Genomic DNA, 20,684 nt, shown 5'->3' with positions numbered 1-20,684 from the left:
GTATTTCGTTAATGTATTCTAGCATTGTTGACCAGTATTTGATTGCAAATAAAATTTCCTTGGGTTCTCAATTCCCCAATATTCAAACACTCGTTACTGAATTTCCCACAATATCCCACTAACGCTGATAGAAAGCAGTCGATAATCCATCCGGCCCTTGTAGCTTAGTTTTTTGATAAGCCGTATCGACTGATCCAGTTAGTCCTTATAACTTATCAGCACCAATGAAGTACAAATCAAGTTTTATTCTAGATTGTCAAGAAATAAAATTGATATTTATGTATAAATATTAATGTATTAAAAATATTTGTTAATTAAATTTAGTTTTAATATATTTTAAAATTTTGGATCCCATATAGATTTTAGATAATAATTTTAACCATAATTCTTATATGTTTAAGTCAGATATAACAATTTAAAGATACACATAAAATAAGACGAGACCAAAGTTATGACTATGCCTAACCTTCGAGACCTAATGGGATTCAAAGTTAAATTTGGAACACTATTTTTTTTTTATAGGAACACTATTTATAACGTTAAATTTACAAGCTAAATGATTTCTACAAATTTGGATAAATAAACATTTTTTTCTTAGTTTGAATCAAACAACTGGTTAAATAAAAAATGAGAAATCGAAGAAAACGATAGTATTTAAGCATTCTCATTAAAAAAATATAAACCTGATTCTCGTTAACATTTACACAAATGGGCTTTTCCTCTCCTCTATTCAAAAGTTTCAAGTCTAGTCTCAATAGAAAATATTGGCAAAGTGGGTCACTCTATAATTCGGGCTTTGGGCCGCGCGGAGTTTTAATTCGGCAAATGGGTCGTGTGTATTTGTGACCCTATGCGACTTGAAAGCAAAAGACGAAACGATCCTTACTCCAGCTGCGGAATATCGGAAATGTCACTCCTCTCTCGCACGTGAGAATTTCGGCGACTTTCCCGGTTCCCGAAAAACCCGGGTCATTAACTTCGTCGTCTTACCTGCACTGGGCGGTAAACGACCTTCTGGTAAATTTATTTACTGTGAAAGTCTGAGAGGACTATTCGTCTTTCGACCTAGATCCACCAGTGTTCCCTAGCCTGTCGCAGCCGTTGGAGAATCTTCCCCGGCGATAATTAGACCCCAGACGACACCTGCAGTGGTGAAGAAGTCCAAGCTAAGTCAAACAACCGTTCGTCGTCGGACCAGATCCTCTGGCGAGGAGCTCCCGGAGCGCCCTCCTGCGAAACAGCAGCGCTATCCGGGTATGTGTTTCCTCCACCTCCGTTCATGTGGATTCCGTCTTTGCATGTCATTGGACAGATTCTTAAGTAATGATTAGTCGACACCGTTTTGTGTTCGAAACCATTTATTTGAGTTATCGATTTTTCTTCTATTTGTAGATTCTGGATCTGAGGACGGCCCCGGTGGTGGTGATTCCTCAGGGGGACAATTCTCTGATGGGGTGCCCTCATCTGCGCCGGAGACTGTTCGCATATGGTGCGTACCCGACAAAGTTGCGAGTAAACATCTACTCAAAATCACACGTCATCGGTTCTGTTGCTGCTGCTCTAAAGGGGACGGATGCGATGGACACTTTGATGGCTTCCCAGTTTCGGGGGCTGTTTCAGCTTCCCGTTGTACGCTGCTAGAACTCTACGAAGCTCATCGGCTGCCTCCTCAGCCGACAGCTCGTTACGGCTCGCAGACACGAGTTCTGGTTCACCTTCGGGCCCGATCCACTACGTTTCTCGCTGGATGAATTCCGAGACGTTACAGGTTTGAACTACGGAGCTTTCGATGTTCAGGATTCGGAAGCATCTGAATCTGTTCCTCCGACGATGTGGAACAAGCTCTTTGATACGGCTGCCGGTAAGTTAACAGTCCTGAGTGTACTGTGCATGTTGGGAAATGAATATCTAGCTGTGGAGAAACGGCTCCCTTTGGCTCTGATCGCGTTGGTTGATGGTGTTATCTGCCCCAGTAACAAAGATCTTAAACTAACGCCCAGGTACGTTGAGATGCTGTCAGACGTTGAGAGCTTTTTAGCGTATCCGTGGGGTCGAGAGTCGTTCTTGACGACCGTGCCGCGTTTCCTGCCTCCCCTTGTTGTCGGACCAGGTGCGAACCCACTGCAAGTTATGCGTGATCGGCTATCGCAAAAGACAACAGTTTGGTATGGGTTTCCACTTGCTCTGCAGTTGTTCGTATTTGATGTTGTGCCTCTGCTATTGGAGAAAATTCTCGACGCAGGGAACACTGCCACTTTCATTGATTCCCCTGGAGCTTGCTCTTCGCCATCCACTATTCTCACAGTCAACGAAATAGTTGCTGTCGAGGAAGACCCAGACGTAAGTTTGTTTTCCCTTTGTTTTAAATACAGCGGATGCAAAAATACAGTGAAGTTAAACGGTTACGGCTTTTGTGGTTAACGTGTCTTCCATTGCTTTTTGCCTGGCTGCAGCTCTCTGTCCACTTCACCGTGATTCCTGATGAGGAACGGCTGCTGTTGGTGGACCAGAATGAAGATAGGCAAGTTACTTCTTTGGTGCAGAAGTTGCTTTGTGGGGAAACATTCAAACCTGAGGACTTTCCAGGTGGTGACCAGTCGTTTTCCCCCAAGTTTAAGGTTCCAGACGCTGCCCAGAGGGAGGGAGCTTGTCCCACTCCCGTACGCCAGATAAATTTGCGACCGCGTAATACAGCGCCCATTGAAGTTGAAGATATTTCTTCTTCTGGAAACAGCGGAGAAGAGAATCATCAATGCTCAGAGAGGTGTACGCATGAAAATTTAAAACATTGGATATCCCAGCGGTTTGAGGGGATGGAGAACAATATTGAAGAGTTGCGGACACTGATTTGCAAGAGTTTGGGTCTGCCCGAGGGGAGCAAACGCAACGCTAGGAAGAGGAAAGCGATGGATGATCCGCAGGTGCGTTGCACTCCGTCTCCTGATGATAGTATTGTGAGTGAAACCGAGGGGCGAAACAGGAAGGGGAATAAAAGGAAAACGGTTGGCACTCGGCATGTTGGGAAAAAAACGTTGCCTCGGCGTCGATCTGGAGGTGGAAAGGAGGTGACAAAGGTTGTACGCCGAAGTTATTTTTTCGCATAATATACAAATTCGTGGTCATTTACTGTCCTGACACCTTTGCCGTTTTCCAGGAAGTGAGCAGGAAGAACCCACCCTCATCAGAGAGAGAAAGTGGTCACCAGAATGATGATGATCATGCAAAAGAAAACGAGTCTGACAATGCACGTTTTCCACCATCCGGCGGAAACAAAGGCGATCAGGTAATGTGATAGATAGTTTTATTGTTGTGTTATTGCTTAGACTTCTAACCCAGCGCTGGGGGGGATGGTCAGCAGCAAGAAACACAATCGAATGCCCTCGTCCTGTATGTAGATGTATTAGATGTTGAGCCTGAGTCCTATGTGTTATCAGCAGAGGTTCGTTTGCATCTTAATTAGTTGTGTAGTGTTTGGCTAAGTAGTGGTAATAACAATAGTTGTGAATATTTGCGGATTTCTTCTACCTTCCAGCATGCGGTAACCTCCCCGGGGGCATGGCAGAAAAGAAACCCAACGTACCGGTATGAGCAAGGCTCCCCAGTCGCATGGGAGAAAACAAAGCCGAACTGTTACAGTTCGGTTGGTAGTGTACGCTCCTTTCATCCTTCATGGGATGGAAACCCCTCCTCAAAATCTAAGGTTGCATCCACCGGAATTGAAACGTGTCCGCTACTGATTATATCATAGACAATAGTTATATCTGTCACATTAAGTTTGGTCTGTTATTGTTGTACATTACTTGAAGTGCGTTATTAACGGATCTGATGCAGGAAAGAAGTGCTCCAGAAGGTGGGGAGGGCCATCAAAAATGGGTAGGTGCTCCACCGGTGGGCTATGAGTCTGGTCAAACATCAAATCAGAATGATGGAGAGGGGCTTGAACAAGTCTCTGCTCCTATGGGGTTTGTTGAGGCACTTGTGAAGGAGATCAACTTTGAAATCCCGGGGGCGGACGAGGTAGTTATATCTTAGGCAATGGTTTAGGTCTGTTGTTGTTCGACAATTCTCAATTACCGCGTAATTAACTGATTTGAAATTGCAGGAAATAAGGGCAACGAGGGATGGGGAGGGTGGACAGCCAAAAGAAAACAAGTCGGTAGCTGCCCGCATGACACCAATGGCCGGGATTGACTTTGCGCAGGTGATGTGCATTTTATTATTGGTGTACACATTCACATTTTATTTTGGGTGTACACCTGTTGACATAGGTTACTGACTCCATCTAGAAAACGGGTGCCGACAACGGTGGTGAGTCCGGTCAAACATCAAATCAGAATGATGGAGAGAGGCTTGAACAAGTCTCTGCTCCTATGGGGTTTGTTGAGGCACTTGTGAAGGAGATCAACTCTGAAATCTCGGGGGCGGACGAGGTAGTTATATCTTAGGCAATGGTTTAGGTCTGTTGTTGTTCGACAATTCTCAGAGAGCGTAATTAACTGATTTGAAATTTCAGGAAATAAGGGCAACGAGGGGTGGGGAGGGTGCACAGCCAAAAGAAAACAAGTCTGTGGCTGCCCGCATGACACCAACGGCGGGGATTGGCTTTGCGTAGGTGGTGTGCATTTTATTATTGGTGTACACATGTACATTTTATTTTTGGTGTACACCTGTTGACATAGGTTACTGACTCCATCTAGAAAACGGGTGGCGACAACGGTGGTGAGTTCGTTGAGGAGGATCCTGACGGTGGTGAAGAAGCGAGGACGGCAAACAAACAGCCCCAATCTGTTGACTCCGTTGAAACATCAAATATGGAGTTTCCAAAGCCTGTGGAGGCGGTTGGAAAAGTTGCTCCTCCCAAGGCGGGTGGTGAGGCAAGTGTTAAGGAGATCAACGCTGAATTACAGGGGACGGAGGACGAAGAGAGATATGACAGTTGTAAAGATGACATGTCCACTGATAGCCAGATACAAGAGAACCCACATGATCTGTGTGGTGAAACGGATGCGGACTCTGAAGATGTGAGCAGTGGTGGTAAACGGCATCGCATGAGATCCAGCAAGATTTCTGGAGTGTACACCCCTGACCCAAGGGTGAAAAAGTTGTTTAAGAGCGAGGAGAAGGTTGAGTATAAGCCCATTGCCAAAACGAATCGAACACAGTTTAAGAAGTTTGCCGAAATTTTGAGGAAAAACCCCGAGCAGTAAGTTTCTAACTCTTTTTAAGGTTATATACATACACTCGTGCATAAGTTCCTGATTGTTGGTTAAATTTGCAGGATGTGGGATATCGCTACCGGTCACTCTGTGTGTAATCACTTCTTCCTTGAAATTGCTGAACCGGGGAAATGGATGTCTGACGAGGTACTATTAAGCTCTGCATCGTCGTCACATTATACCTTTGACAGTCACCTTATGTAACTAATATTTGTTACATATTTTTTTGGGACAGCACATGCATGTGATAATGAACATGTTGTGGAGGCGTCGCGGGATTTATCTACAGAAGGAGAGGATGGTGAACTTGGATCAGTACTTTATAAAAACCATTCAGTCAAACTGGAGTGCCTTTAGCGCAGACAATGATAAGCTGCAGTTCGAATGGGGGAAAAACGTAGCACAGTATGTGACAGGAAAGAGCAAGGGGCAGAAAATGAAGTTGGGACTTGGCCGCGATGTCGACACCGTGTACACCCCGATGAATTGGGGTGGAGATCACTGGGTTGGTCTCTGCATTAAGCTGACTGAAGGTCATGTGACGGTATTTGATTCCTATGTTCCTCATAATGAGATCGAGGTTGCGGAAGGACATATGTGTTCGGTTGTACAGTCGTTGCCTTATATATTAGAAAAATATGCGGGGCATAAATGCTATAAGGTGAAGGAAGGTCTTCGAATTTACTTTTGGAGCCGCGCAGAAGGCATTTATCACAACAAAAGGGGTGGCGACTGTGGGCCATGTGCTGCCAAGTTCATAGAGATGCATGCTGCCGGCTTAACGGAGGAAATGAGTCGGATTACCGACAAAGATGTTGACAGATTTCGAGAGCAGTATGCAATGGACTACTATGAAGAATTCGTGGGCGATGCTAAAGTAAACAATGAGTAAACTTGAAGTTGTTTTCTTTGTCAGAATGTTGTTCAAACCCAATGGTACTTATGTTTGTGTGAACGAAATGGAACTTAATGGTATATTTATGGTGTGTTTGTGTGATTATGCGTTTATGATCATCGAGAAACAAAAAAGTTTATCGGTATTGACTTTGGTATTTCTAGATATGTACACCTGAGTTAAAACACTGCACACCAACTACATGTGTTGACTTTGGTAGACCTCGTAACCCTCGTACACCGTTGTTGTAATGTTGTTGTAACTACGTGAAGGTATACATCATTGAACAAAATGATTGCGAATGTTATTGTGTTATAATTAGAACTATTTGTGATGTTTGATTGTATTATATAAAGTCAAATCATTGAACAAAATGAACTACATGTATTGTCGGTGGTAGACCTTGTAACGTTTGGTGTACAATATAAAGTGAAACGTTTTGTTTGGTCTTTAAAAATCGTACACCATTGGCGTAATGATGCACACCAAGTCTGACATTTCACATCAACCATATGTATTGACTTTCTTAGACCTTGTAACGGTTGTTGTATTATATTATGTAAAACGCATTGTTTGGTTTATAAATCGTGTACACCGTTGTTTTAATGTTGTACACCGAGTCCACTACAGGAAATGTGGTTAGTAATAGCGGACGAAAAGCGCTATCATTTTGGTTTAATAGCGTTTCCTTGGACGCTCTGACATCACCCGTTATAAAAAGTCCAACCCTTTTAATAGCGATTTTCCTCTGTGCTATTACTAAGTGTATAACAATAGCGCTTTTGTGTTCGCAATTGTTAGTATTTATAATAACGTTTAATAAATGTTATTAGAACCAAATAATTTGATTTTTCCTAGTAGCAAAGATAGCAAATGTTTCGTGTTATTAATTAGTTTTATAATTATCCCAAAATTAATTAATAATAATTATTGAATTGATTTTTAAATAATTAATTCGAAAATATGAAATAAAAACAATATAAATTATTAAAATTCCAAAAATCAATATAATTATTCAAATCCCATAACACAACATTATCACATTCATACAAACCATCACACAAGCATACAACATATCATCAATCTACCACTAATAAACCTTCACAATCATCCCTAACATATACACTATCATCATCCATATCATCACCCATATCATCAACTTCTTGGACAGGTAAAGGAGCACCACCTAAATCCTCTTCTGTTTCCAACTCATGATAACCTCTAGGTGGTGCTCTCATAACAACATACCAATTTGAAGCATCATCCTCCCTAGAGTAGAAAACCTGTTTCGCTTGAGAAGGTAGAATGAATGGATCTTTCAAATAGGCTGCTTGGTTCATATGAAGGTTAACAAGAGTGAAGCCATCTTCTTCCTTCACACCATTCGCTGTGTTTGCCCAGTTGCATCTAAAGAGTGGCACTTTGAACATGTGATAGTCGATGACCAAAATCTCCTTTATCACTCCATAGTATGTAATCATATCCGCGACCTGTCTCATATCTCTTGCACTTGATCTACACATGCTAAAGGCTTCATAAGTTACTCCACTGTTTTGTGTCTTCAGCTTGACCGCATCAGTATGAAACCGTTGGCCATTGATGATGAATCCTTTATGTGCTAAAGCAACATTTCTTGGTCCAAATGCCAACCACCTTATCTCCTTAGAATGACTATCTTTTGAGTCTAAATGAATCTGCCGCAGGAAATCAGAGGATTATCATCAAGCCGAGGTACTTAAATTATAATCAAAACATGATAATATGTACCACGAAACCAATCATCAATCTACAAGCTAACCAGTCATAAAAATACTAAAAATCCAGACAGTTTCATCAAGCTATAAGCTACTCAGACATCAATTCGCTAAAATATGGACATGTTCTTCAAGATACAAACCAGGCATCATGATACAAGCTAACTAGTCATCACCAAACAAGCTAACCAGTCATCACCAAACAAGCTAACCAGTATTTACAATAATAATCAAGAAAAGAATTTGGAGTTTGTAACCTTATTTTTAAGCCATTCTGTAAAGTGTTCAGTATGGTTTTTCCATAACAAAGTTTCATTTTTAGCCAATCGAGCATCCTTAGCTTGCAACTCTTCCAAATGCATCCTGATTTTAAATTAAACAACAGTATATGAAAATGAAATTATGAGTAAAACAAGTAGAAGAAACATAGAGAATTACTTACTCAAGAAAGGGATCCAAAGATGCCATGTTCATTAGCACATATCGATGTGCAATGTCTCTATCTTTATCTGACAGGGTAACCTCTATACCCTTCTGCAGAGGTCGGCCTTCAACCACCATTCTATCAGCCTCAACATCTTCATTACGATTAACTGCTTCTTGAACTGGTACTGATTCTTTAAGGAACTCTAAACAAAATGCAACACATTCTCCAGCTAAATACGCCTCAGCCATACATGCTTCTGGCCTTGCATAATTCTTAACAAAAGCCTTTAGTGTTTTCATGTACCTATAACTCAGGAAATATGAATATTAGTCAAACATCATTGTGGGAAGTGGATATATTGAAGAGAGATGTTGATCAAACCTTTCGAAGGGATACATCCATCGGAAGTGAACTGGTCCTCCCAACCGTGCCTCTCTTGATAAATGTAGTGGAAGGTGAAACATGATATCAAAAAGGGCTGGAGGGAAGAAGCGCTCCAGCTGACACATTGTCTCCACAAACTCTGTCTCCATGGATATAAGTTTCTCTGGGTCAATGATGCGCTGACACAACCTGTTGAAGTAACTGCATAATCTATTTATGGCTATCCTAGGACCCCTATGTAACAACCCTCTTAATGCAGCTGGTAACAAGTTCTGTACTAAGACATGATGATCATGCGACTTTAAACTACCAATATTTGGAGGGTTAACTGAAACACTATTCGCAATATTACCACAATAACCATCAGGGCCTCTAAACTTAGCTAACCTTTGGCAGAAAATGGTCTTCTCTCTCTTCGATAACCAGTAGGCAGCAGGAGGTAAGTATGTTTTCTTTCCCCTCACCTCTGTGTGCAAGTGCTTTCTGATTCCAATATCTTCTAAGTCTTTTCTTGCTTTCAACCCATCTTTTGACTTCGCACTTTGCATCAACAGAGACAATATAGCATCGGACACATTCTTTTCTACGTGCATAACATCAATATTGTGACGAACAGGCAACTCCTAACACATTAAACAAGAAACTGTTAGACATATTGATCTCTTCTTCCAGTAATCAGATAATATAGGTCAGTTACTATAGTTTACCTTCCAGTAAGGTAGATCAAAGAATATTGATCTCTTCTTCCACCGCCATAGTTCATTTGATTCTTCACACTCTTCTTCTTGTAACCTCTCATCATCTTCCAACTCTAGTCTTTTCCTTTTTTTTTCCTTCTCTAGAGGTCTACCAAAATCATTCGTAAAAGCTTGTAGTGTCTCATATATCTCAGCGCCTGTTTGTATCCTATTAGCATTCCCTTCCTCCACAGTGTTGTCAAACCAAGCTTTTTTATATCTGTAACGATGGCCAGGCGGTAGTCTCCTTCTGTTACTCATGTAGACAAACTTGCGGCTAAACTTAAGCCACCTTGCAGGTGTATCCTTTCCACATACATTGCAGGCTTGTTTCCCCTTTACTTTACATCCAGACAGTGTTCCTAAGGCTGGATAGTCACTGATACTCCAAAGCAGCAAGGCTCTGAGATTAAAGTTCTCCTTCGCAAATGAGTCATACACTTCAATACCCTCAGCCCACAAATCCTTTAGATCGTCTATCAGTGGTGCTAGGTAAACATCAATGTTGTTACCAGGAGCAGTAGGACCAGGGATCAACAAAGTCAGCATTATATTCTCAGCCTTCATACACATGGTTGGAGGCGTGTTATAGTTCACTAACAACACTGGCCATGTGCTGTGATTGGTGCTTTGCATGGAGAAAGGGTTCATCCCATCTGTAGAAATCCCAAGTCGAAGATTCCGTGGATCAGCAGCAAAGTCTGGCCATTTAGCATTCACTTGTGCCCAAGAGATAGAATCAACAGGGTGCCGCATTGTACCATCTTCAGTGGCATTGGTATAGTGCCAACGCAGATCTTCAGCCATCCTTTGTGATCTAAACATCCTCCTAAACCTGTCCTTGATTGGAAAATATCTAAGGACCTTTGCCGGAATCCCCACCTTTAACTCATTACTGTGCTTATCCATTTCCCATCTTGAAACTTTGCATCTTGGACAGCTTTCTAGGTTCTCATACTCCTTCCTATACAATATGCAATCATTCTTGCAAGCATGAATACTGTCGTAGCCGAACCCAAAGATCTTCAGAAATTTTTTGATTGCAGCTAAACTCTTGGGAAGAACATTGTCTTCAGGTAGCAAATCCTCAAGTAAAACCAACAGCTGATCAAAGTAGTTCTCCGACACACCACTTTTAACCTTGAATCTGTAAAGTCCCATGATAGCTGAAACCTTTGTGTGCTTGAGACAATCCGAGTATAATGGCGTTTGAGCGTCTCTGAGCTTTTTCTTAAACTCAATTTCCTCTGGTGCTTCATCGTCTTCGTTGTCAGTTGTCGGGTTTGGACCACCTTCGTCCATGGAGAATATTGTCTTAAACAAATCAAACGCCTCTGTTTCATATTGAAGAACACTGTCTTCTGCAGAATCTCTTTTTTCTCCATGAATACTCCAACGAGAACTCTTATACTTCTTATCCATACCCCTAATCACCAAATGCTCCACAATTTTATCCAGTGACTGATGGCTCAGATTGCGGCAGTCTCTACAAGGGCATAGCATTTCAGACAGACTTCCCAATCTTTTTGCGGACGAATTCACAAAATTAGTTGCTCCTTCTGAATACTCGTGGCTATTCCTACAAGAATCAGACAAAAGAAGTTAGCTTTATTTCAATCGGCGAGTAGAAATGAGATCGAGGGATTTTAGGTTATACCTTGGAAGCCAAATCCACGACTTATCCATTTGCTTACTTTCAATCGGCGAATACAGGAACAGCTGGTTTGATTTTAGCTCGAGAGATACATGTGCTTTCTTTAGGGTTTTTTCGATTTTAGATCGCGAGACAGAAAGGAGTTTCGACAGAAAGAGAGATGTTGTGTTCTGAAATTTTCCGAGTGCAAACAGAGACAGAAAAAAATGAACGGTTGTGATCAAAGATTTGGAGAGAAATCGGACGGTCTATGATTAATCCGAGTGCAATCTTAGTAGTTGCTCCTCATTGGCTCAAAAAATAAAAAGAATGGCTAAGATTGAAGTTGGGAAGACACATCCATCGGCATATGGTTTGCCACGTCTGCAATCTTGGAGGTTACTCCTTATTGGCTCAAGGTATTAATTTCGTTTGAAATCTGGAAATTAATATATAAATATGATTTTGAAGCAAAAAAAAATTAAATTAAATCTTAAAAATCAAATATTCAGTTTTCCAATTTTACAAAAAAAAAATTGTATGAATATAAATTTTTTATGAGAGCTTTTATAAGATTGATCAATCTAGCTCATATGTTCATAAACACTACTACTTATTTGTATGTACAAAGGCTTAGGGTATAGGGTTTGAACAAATGAGTGTTTATAAAATTTATAACTAATCAGTTTTGTGAAATTAAGATTACAATATCCTTTTAAGAATGAACAAAATTGTGAAATCAAGTACAATTAGGGTATAGGGTATAGGTTTGTACTTTAGGGTTTAGGGATTTCACTTTAGGGTATAGGATTTTAATTTTTGGTCTTACCGTCTGTGGATTTAATTTTTAAAGCTTATGGTTTAATATAAACACATAACCTTATATCATAATATAACACATAATTTTTGTTTTTTTGTCTGCTAACTGTTACATAATATCATACATGATTTCAACCGAGTAAAAAAGTACATAAACATTCGATCACACACTAGAAATACATAGCCGATGAGAACCAACTTGAAAAATGTTTCAGACGACAATTTTAGACAAACTTGATTTTGTCATTTGGCCATGCCACAACCGAACCCATTGCATCAGATATGTATTCAATCTCTGAATTTGGCCTCCAGACTTTTGCATCACCGATCTTAGCCACATCAATCCACACATTGCTTGCATTTGGACCTAGGGGTACAAAGTGGCACAACTCATTCGGATCCGTTGAAGCTACCCTTCCTTCAGCTACCTTACGTCCAGAGTTGTTGCAATCCAAGAGAGTGCACTTCTGCTTCGGACTTCTGGTCGAACTAGTGCTGCCTGGACTCTACAACTCAAACAAGATGACAGAAGCAAGTTCCAACATCAATCAAGGACGCAACATCAATCATCAGGCAAATAAAAAAATTTAACTTCATGTCAATTACATACCACTGCTTTTTTCTTGGCTGGCTTCGAAGGTGATGCTATTTTCTTCCCTGCACATTTAGTTGGTGTTACTTCTGTAGCAGGTGTAGGCATGACTTCAACCTTTAGGACTGGCCATGCTATTTTCTCGCTAAGTGCATCACCAATCAAGAACATATCAGCGGTTGGCCTCCACAAATATGCTTGATCATTGAACACCTTCACTACTTCGACACTAACAGCATTGGGACCCAGAGGTATGTTGTTAACCATGTCTTTGGATTTTGAAGAGCACACGAGACCTTCAGCAATGACCTCGTCCCCATCATTGGTCCAATCATATATCTTGCATCTTCGATATTCACCTTCCTTGCTTTGCTAAAACAAGATTTGAAATTAGAAATTTTAGTAATGATTAGAGATGACTCAATTGTTGTAAGAAGAAAACAAGATTTGAAAATTTACCATAGATAAATCTTCAGAACAGTTTGGATCCTTATCCAAAATCACTTTATCCATTGGCCAAGATATCTTGTATCCCACAGCTTCATCAAGAGTTAACACATCCGTAGTAGGCCTCCAGAGTGAAGCTGATGCGCTTAGTGCATACTTAACTACGATAGCCACTGCATTAGGACCAATTGGTATACGACCAATTTTGTACTTCGGTTCAGCAGAGCAGAATTCTCCTTCACCAACAACAACATCCTCTGATTCAATCCAATCCAGTATTTGTACTCTGACTCCTTCTTTGAATCCACCACTACTCTCAGATGTTTCAGCATCAACATTACTTTTCTGAGAAAAGGCAACGGAAATCGTAAATGTCTTAAAACTAATTGACCAAAGGTAATGAAAAGGATTACCTTCTTCTCAGCTAATTCTCGCACCATCCCCTTTAACTCTTCAATCTCACTTTTCATTTCTGCAATCTTAGCGTCTCTAAATTGCAGATATGCTAGCTTATTAGCTGTAATCCCTCTACCAAAGCCCCTTACTCGTCCAGGTTTGTCTTTTCCCAAAACCTTGCTCACAGCATCTTCCCTTATGTTATCAGCAGCTGATGTGGAGTCCATCCGACTGTCAAGTGACTGTATTTGTTCCTGATACAATCATTTAAACACAAAATCATTCATTGCCATAGTCTATTAACTATACACAATATACAACTTCCATAATGCTTACAATAGTCTCAGCAAACTGGGGCTTCACAGGTCTGCCATCAGCATGAGTGTGTCCCGCAATCCAAACCTTGGATCTACTCACCTTACTTGGGTCTTTACTCTTTTTTTTCTATATGAAAACAAACATATCTCACTACCATTTTAATCTAACAAGCTGATCTACAATATGTAGATGTTTGACTACTCTTTTACCATATCATCAGCTAAACGAAGCATTCCTTTGCGGCTGGTGGTGTGAGGAATCTGATTTCTTCTCATCGCTCTGTACTTGTTACTCGTTTCCTACAATATAAATATGACATTGATTATATCCATCAGACATGACCTTTAAGGATGAAACTTACTTAGTTGTAGATAACTCACTGTGAAAGATTTGGTAGTCTTACTCTTAACCCAAGTGTTCCACAGTTGAAGGGATGGGATGTTGCTCGGTTTTAAAGCTATTCTCTCAGCTGCAGTCTTCGCCACACGTACTTGTGACACCAGCCTTGACTTCCCAGCCCTCCACACATTTCCCAGCTGCTTGAAAATAACAGCTTTCTGCCACTCTTCTTGCAAGTTAAACCTCCCCTGCATCACAATAATCAAGTTAAACATGTTTATAATTTCATCTTGCGGTTAAACAAAACATACTAATATATATACAAACCTGAATTTCTTCCCACATTGTTGCTTTAGTCGCTGCATCAAGTTTTCTCCAATCGGCAAGTGTAACCGGAACATGTTCCCTCACAAGAGGACCAAGAAACGACGATAGGGTTACTGAACCAGGTCCAACATGCTCACCAATGTCATTGAATGTGACCATAATCTTATCATTGGGATTTTCAGCCACTCTACGCAACTTTGTAGGTCCTCTTTTATTTTTTTTTGAAACTTCCTCCCCTGCTAGCTCAACTCCTTCAGTACTAGGAATCTCATCATCTTGCGCAGTGCCATCTTCTTCCATATCGCGAGCTTCTTCTTCGCAAGCTTCCTCTTCGTTCCCTTTCTCATTAAGAACTCCATCATCTTCCATATTGGCCGGTTCTTCTTCATTCTCTTTCCCATTGAGATCTCCATCTTCTTCATTCTCTTTCCCATTGACATCGCCATCTTCTTCATCCTCTTTCCCATTGACATCCTCTTCATCGTCTTTATCTTCTTCAGACATTGACTTCTCAGCCTGATCATCTTCTACTTCATCATCCTGAGCAGGTGTTACATCTTGTACTTCATCATCCTTAGGAGGTGTAACATCTTCTACCTCCTCATCATCCTTAGGAGGTGTTACATCTTCTATGTAATCATCTTCAGCAGCCACTTTCTTGATTCTACTACTTCTTCTCGTTGGCGTTAAAACTAAATTCTTTTTAGGGGAAGCCGTTTTCTTTGCTGTTCTTTTCTTCACTTTTAGTTGCGGTGCCTTGTCCTCTTGATCTACTACCTCCAAGCCTTGATTACGTTTACTCCGACGAGAACCAACTTGTCCTCTTGTCTTTGCCATTTCTGAAACTGATAAACAAATCCAAAATCAAATCAAGCCATTCGATCAAAAAATCTAAACCCAAAATCAAATCGAAACCTTCAATCATATTCAAAATCAAACTGAAACCCACAATCATATTCAAAACCTAATCGAAACCCACAATCATATTCAAAACCTAATCGAAACCTAATCGAAACCCACAATCAAAATCGAATCATGTGTTAACGCGGACATGCATGTGAAAAGAGATTTGAATCAAAGAGAAACCCAAAATCAAAGAGATTCGACTCGAGAGAACCAGTCTCTATTCTAAACTCAGAATCAAATCGAAACTCATACCAATTGAAGCTTCGACTCGAGAGAACTCTGAAGAACTTCGATGAGTCGGTTTTGATTTTGAGGAATGTGAAGAGAGTGAAGTGAAGAGAATGAAGTCTCGGTTTCGATTAATACTTAAGTTATTTTTAATATATTTTTTCATATACGATAGCATTTAGTTTTTGATTTGCAATGGTAAGGCGCCTCCACTTACCAAATTAACGCGGCTGAATTATTTTATTTTCCCGCGACTACAAAGATAGCTTATACATTTCAAAAACGCTATTATAAAGGGCCGTGTTTATATACAATAGCAGAGAAGCAAAAAACGCTATGCTACGACGCTATTAATACCCACATTTCCTGTAGTGGTCTTATCTTTTCATGATAACTGTATGAGTAAAGAAACGATAAACCGATGTTGGAGTTTGTCTCCTTAGCTTTGATGGTATACGTCACTTTCCAAAATAACAGCTAATGTTATACTCGACAACGGAATTAGAACAATGCTTAATGTGGTAAATGCATTACAACAAATAATAATTACTGCCAACTGTCGAAGGGCGGAAAACTCGTGGCGCAACGAAAATATCGGAGGAAAAGACCAACCTCTTTTATCCAGAAGCATCGGTTACACATGTCTTCAGTCTTGCTTAACTCCATCTGCCACAGATCCCAATCGAAATCCAACGTAGGTGCACTGGGGCAATTATAAAACAAGGGTCGATCTGTTGACATGATCATGAACTTGCTCATCATCCCAGTAGAGTTTGCGAGTCATTGCATAGGTATACAACGCTCGTTCATATCCAGCATCCGCTGCTCTCTTCATCAAAGCAAGACCTTCTTCGTGGCGTTGTAGGGCGTAGAAATACTCAACACCCTTGATGTAAAGAGTACTTGGGTTTCCGACATCGTAGCATCTTCTCAACAACGTATCACGCAAGCCTGTCCACCAAGGGTATTTATACAGATCAAACGAAGAATAGACGTCAGGCGTGTCTGCCAGCGCACGCATTGACTTACAAGTAGATCTGAGTCTATACAGATCTTGAAAGGAAATTTTTGCGACGCAGGAGACAATCAATTGTTGGATTTCTGAAGGGAGATCTAGAAAAGTCGTCTCTGCCATTATAGCCAGATTGTGTTTTCAGCATTGTGCAAATGATGTCCAAAATTCAGTAATTATAGTGAGCGGACGGCGGCAAGCGAAGGGTTGTCTATTTACGATGGTCACGTCCGTATAAGTCATTATATCGAGGAGACGCATTAACCCTATACCGAGACAAACGAAATAATGGATTTTTTATTGACCCTTTAAAACATGATTTGACAGTGTTAGGTTTCAAATGTAGGTGGGACAATAAATTCTCGTATTAACCTCACACGTTTTTTCTACAAACCTGTCTATTAAATTTCTATAATCCCTCTCATACCAACCATAAAACAGACCACAAAAAAACTCCAACAAGTGACCCCAATAGTATGGAAGCTCACGTACTCCCAAATCTTCCCCAGGAAATTGTGTGCAAAATCATTGAGCTTGTCGGAGAGGAATCATTTTACAATCTTGGCCCTTTTCTGCGGGCTGGAAAACTCGGTTACGCCCTCGCACACGAGCCCTCAGTTTTGAAGAAGTGCGATGTTAGTGAAATGGAGGACGGGTTTGTCACATGTCAAATACGCCAAGGTTGTCAGTTCCGGAAGTTTCATCTCAAGTGTGTCAGTGCTGGCAACAGAAAGGCAATCTACTATGAAGGTCTCCTTACAGCACCGAGCATAGGACTTGAGGAGAGTATTAAAATATTGGAACCAAATGTCCCAATGCATGGATTCTCAACCCTAGCTGTCGCCATATTCAATGTTTGTCTTGGCAACGACAAGGAAGCGAGCAAAGTGTTTCAGCTGTTCGCAGCATATCACCATGACCTTCGATCGGATGATACTTGTGAAATGGGAGAATCCATAGAGAACCAATTGAAAGCCTTTGGAGCGGAAGACCTGAACTGCAACAAATATGGGGAATCTTTCAAGTTCCCGGATGATGGCGTTATCAAGACACCCAGGTGCGTGTATGGCCATGATTACGCAGACAACTTAGAAGGTGATTGCAAAAACTGCAGGCTATTTTGGATTTGCGTCAACATTGCAAACATCCTTTAAATATTATTGACAGGGAAATCTCTCTGGTTTTCTCCTATGTCATTTATGTTTTAACATCTGTCGTTTCCTCCCAAATGTAGTTCCTCGATCCCAATACTACATATAATTTCTGTTGGAACAATACCTTTGCAAATTTAAATAACTAATTCATAACTAATTCATAGGTTATAACACGTTTACAGCAGATGTTGAGATACCAAAATACAAGCTTGCAGGACAAATTAAACATCTCTTCACATATTTAGAAACCCGTTAATGATGTCTTCCTTTTATTTCTGCTTTTTTGCCCAAATCACTCTGGAGGTGCGAGATGGTCTTCTTCAATTCCATGATAGTCCGCTTTTGTTCAGAAATTTCGTCTCTAGCTTCAATCAGAGCTTGCTTTTGCCATCCGAAAGGTTCTTCCTCATCGATCCATTGGAAAACCCACAATCAAGTGGACTCTACAAGATAAACGAAATGAAAACCCCTTCGATAAATAACAACACATACTACTATTCTACCTTCCAGCGTTCACACCCGTAGAACCTCCGACCAGGATTTTTGTCTGTCCAAGATTTACATTTCTTCGCCGGCAACGCACAGAAACAACACACATCAGTTTCATTACCCTTTCCCTTTCCCTTTCCCTCATAACTCGATCTGCCACCGAATTCCATATCTCTTCCCAGTTGGAGAACAATAATGAACACCAAAAAAGGACTGAAATCGAATTGGAAAAAAGAATTTTGGGAAAAAATGTAAATGGGTCGGATTTAGGGTTTGGACTGGGCCGGATTTTGGGCAACCCGGACCGAAATTTGAATTTACTTTAATTTAAATTTTGAAATAAAGTGCACAGTGACGAGCACTTTCTCCAACTTCGACGTAATAATATCTCCCTTTCTCCTTTCTCCAACTTCGACCTAATAACATCTCCCTTTCTCCTTTACCAGCAAAATTCCCTCGATGTCGACTTCCAGCAGCTCGGATGGTGCCTCGTATGTGGACATGCTTTACGCTGTGAACGACTCCAACTTTGGAATCCCGGATCGTTGTCCTTGCAGAAGCGCAATTATCATTCAGATCTCTACAGAAGCGGCAGCCATTCCGAAGAAATACTTTGTATGCAAAGATTTCAAGGTGAGTTGTAATCTTTTATGTAATTGTTGGCTTTGCTTCCAAAGATTTAAAGGTAAGTTGTAATCCTATTTCCAGAAAGACGGGTTGCACAGAAAGCAAGAATGGACCGCCGCTATCGAAGACGAAACCCGACGTTTGAAGAAAACAGTTGACGACCACGAATCCATGATACGTAGCTTAGGTCGTGTTGAATATCGGATCGATCGAATTGACGAAGATGCCCAAAAAAACGACGGTGAGATTGCAAACCTTGGTTATCAGATCCACAAGATGGAGAAAGTCTTGAAGAAAAACACTGAGGAGATTGCATTACTCAAGGAAATTATTGAGAAACTTTAATATAATATATTGTTGCATCTATTTTATAGTATCTATTCCGGCAGACATATGGTGTGCAACTTTTATATATGGTGTGCAAGTTTTATATTGACGTAATTGTATCCAACGTTTCAATTGACATAATAGTATCCTACATTTCAATTGACATAATAGTATTCTCGTCGAAAGATTAGAAATATTTGTTGGTGTGCAACAATTTAACAACGGTGTACGTAGGATAGAGTAGTGTGCATGAAGATTACCACCATCCAACAAGTCTTAACACCACGTTTCAAAGTTTGGATGACCGGTGGATGCCTTGAAGTCGCGTAGAAAAAGACCAACCTCTTTTATCCAGAAGCACCAGTTACACATGTCTTCAGCCTTCCTATTGTCGATGTCCCATAATGCCCAATGTCCCTCCAATAGAGGAGAACAAGGACAGCTGTAAAATATCGGTGCGACTGTTGATATAAAGACGTGCCTCCTTATGTGGAAGTAGTCGTTATGGTCCCAATTCCACAATCCAGCCGAGGATCTTACCAGCAGTCCGATCTTAGCGACGTAGTCTCTTGAAAATCCCCTGAAGTGGTCGCCATCATCATCCCATAATTTGCTTGTCATGGCGTAGGTATACGAGGCTCGCTCGAATCCAGCATCGGCTGCTCTCTTCATCAAATCAAGACCCTCAACGTACATATTTCGCCTGTAAAAATACTCAACGCCCTTGATGTAAAGTGTACTTGGGTTTCCCTGGGCATAGCATCTTCTCAATAGGTAACGGAGCCTAAACCCGTTAAGCCTCCACGGGTATTTAAACAAATCGAACGAAGCGTAAACGTCTTCATCGTCTGCCAACGAACGCATAGCCTTGCAAGTAGCGCGGAGTCTGAAAAGATCTTCGAAGGAGTTATGTGCCACGCGTTTAACGACTAACCCCTGGACCTCAGGCGGGAGGCTGAGTATAGGGAATTGTTCCATTTTTAGGAGATTTCTGTTTATACGTTACGACAAGAATGTGTCACCGCTTCCAAAAATCGAATAGGGTCAACCCAATTTATAATCGAGGTTTGCATAACAAACAGAGATGAAATGATGTGACTAGCGAAGGAGTATCATAGGGACGAAACGAAATGATGCAAGATAAAAATACTTAACCGTTTAACGGGTATGAGGACAGTTAACCGTTTAACGGGTATGACAATTGTTTACACCAACTTTCGTTCTTCAATACCACTTACATTGGGCCGAATGATGCGTCGGTCTTACAACAGAAAGAGTATAGATACATTATTGTGGACTAAAACTGTGTTTCCGTTTGACTTTCGTATTAAAGTCTATCCATGTATACCACGTACTATAAATAACTAAACGTGTACAACTTATTCTAAAGGGTGTACAACTCATTGTGTAGCTAAATTGCAGACACTATTTTTTTTGTGTTTATATATTATATTTATTCCAGTATATGGTTAATTTTGATAGAGGTATGTTATGTAAGGATATGAGCGGCAGGTGTACGGGTTTATGATTGAAATCTATGCAGGTATACCCATCTCGGTAATATGGTTAATTATGATTGATTTCAAAATCTTTAGTTAATTATGATTGCATTTAAAATCTATGCAGGTATACCCATCTCGGTAATATGGTTAATTAT

The 20,684-nt window shown here is 40.6% G+C and overlaps 4 protein-coding genes across 4 annotated transcripts; all 4 read right to left on the bottom strand.

Annotated features, from left to right (window-relative positions):
* Positions 1 to 7,080: 7,080 nt before the first annotated feature.
* Positions 7,081 to 8,554, bottom strand: LOC125590326. Its single transcript, XM_048763788.1, has 2 exons — positions 8,123 to 8,554; positions 7,081 to 7,805 (listed from the first exon to the last, which is right to left on the bottom strand). The coding sequence occupies exons 1-2, from the start codon at positions 8,225 to 8,227 to the stop codon at positions 7,191 to 7,193; spliced, it is 720 nt and encodes a 239-aa protein (XP_048619745.1). The 5' UTR covers positions 8,228 to 8,554; the 3' UTR covers positions 7,081 to 7,190.
* LOC106442314 lies at positions 8,304 to 11,099 on the bottom strand. The gene is made up of 4 exons (XM_022713638.2): positions 11,071 to 11,099; positions 9,384 to 10,992; positions 8,674 to 9,299; positions 8,304 to 8,595 (listed from the first exon to the last, which is right to left on the bottom strand). Exons 1-4 carry the CDS (start codon positions 11,097 to 11,099, stop codon positions 8,304 to 8,306), a joined length of 2,556 nt encoding a protein of 851 aa, XP_022569359.2.
* Positions 11,100 to 11,385: 286 nt separating this feature from the next.
* Positions 11,386 to 13,529, bottom strand: LOC106442315. The gene is made up of 4 exons (XM_013884015.3): positions 13,318 to 13,529; positions 12,917 to 13,249; positions 12,476 to 12,829; positions 11,386 to 12,371 (listed from the first exon to the last, which is right to left on the bottom strand). The coding sequence occupies exons 1-4, from the start codon at positions 13,525 to 13,527 to the stop codon at positions 12,090 to 12,092; spliced, it is 1,179 nt and encodes a 392-aa protein (XP_013739469.3). The 5' UTR covers positions 13,528 to 13,529; the 3' UTR covers positions 11,386 to 12,089.
* Positions 13,530 to 13,745: 216 nt separating this feature from the next.
* On the bottom strand, positions 13,746 to 15,121 carry LOC125590444. Its single transcript, XM_048764009.1, has 3 exons — positions 14,285 to 15,121; positions 13,999 to 14,205; positions 13,746 to 13,917 (listed from the first exon to the last, which is right to left on the bottom strand). The coding sequence occupies exons 1-3, from the start codon at positions 15,119 to 15,121 to the stop codon at positions 13,816 to 13,818; spliced, it is 1,146 nt and encodes a 381-aa protein (XP_048619966.1). The 3' UTR covers positions 13,746 to 13,815.
* Between the last annotated feature and the right edge of the window lie 5,563 nt (positions 15,122 to 20,684).

This window comes from Brassica napus, chromosome C7, assembly GCF_020379485.1.
Source record: "Brassica napus cultivar Da-Ae chromosome C7, Da-Ae, whole genome shotgun sequence".
In the NCBI taxonomy this organism is placed as follows: domain Eukaryota; kingdom Viridiplantae; phylum Streptophyta; class Magnoliopsida; order Brassicales; family Brassicaceae; genus Brassica; species Brassica napus.
The sequence above is the reverse complement of the archived record's forward strand: the minus strand, read 5'-3'. Positions and strand labels throughout refer to the sequence as shown.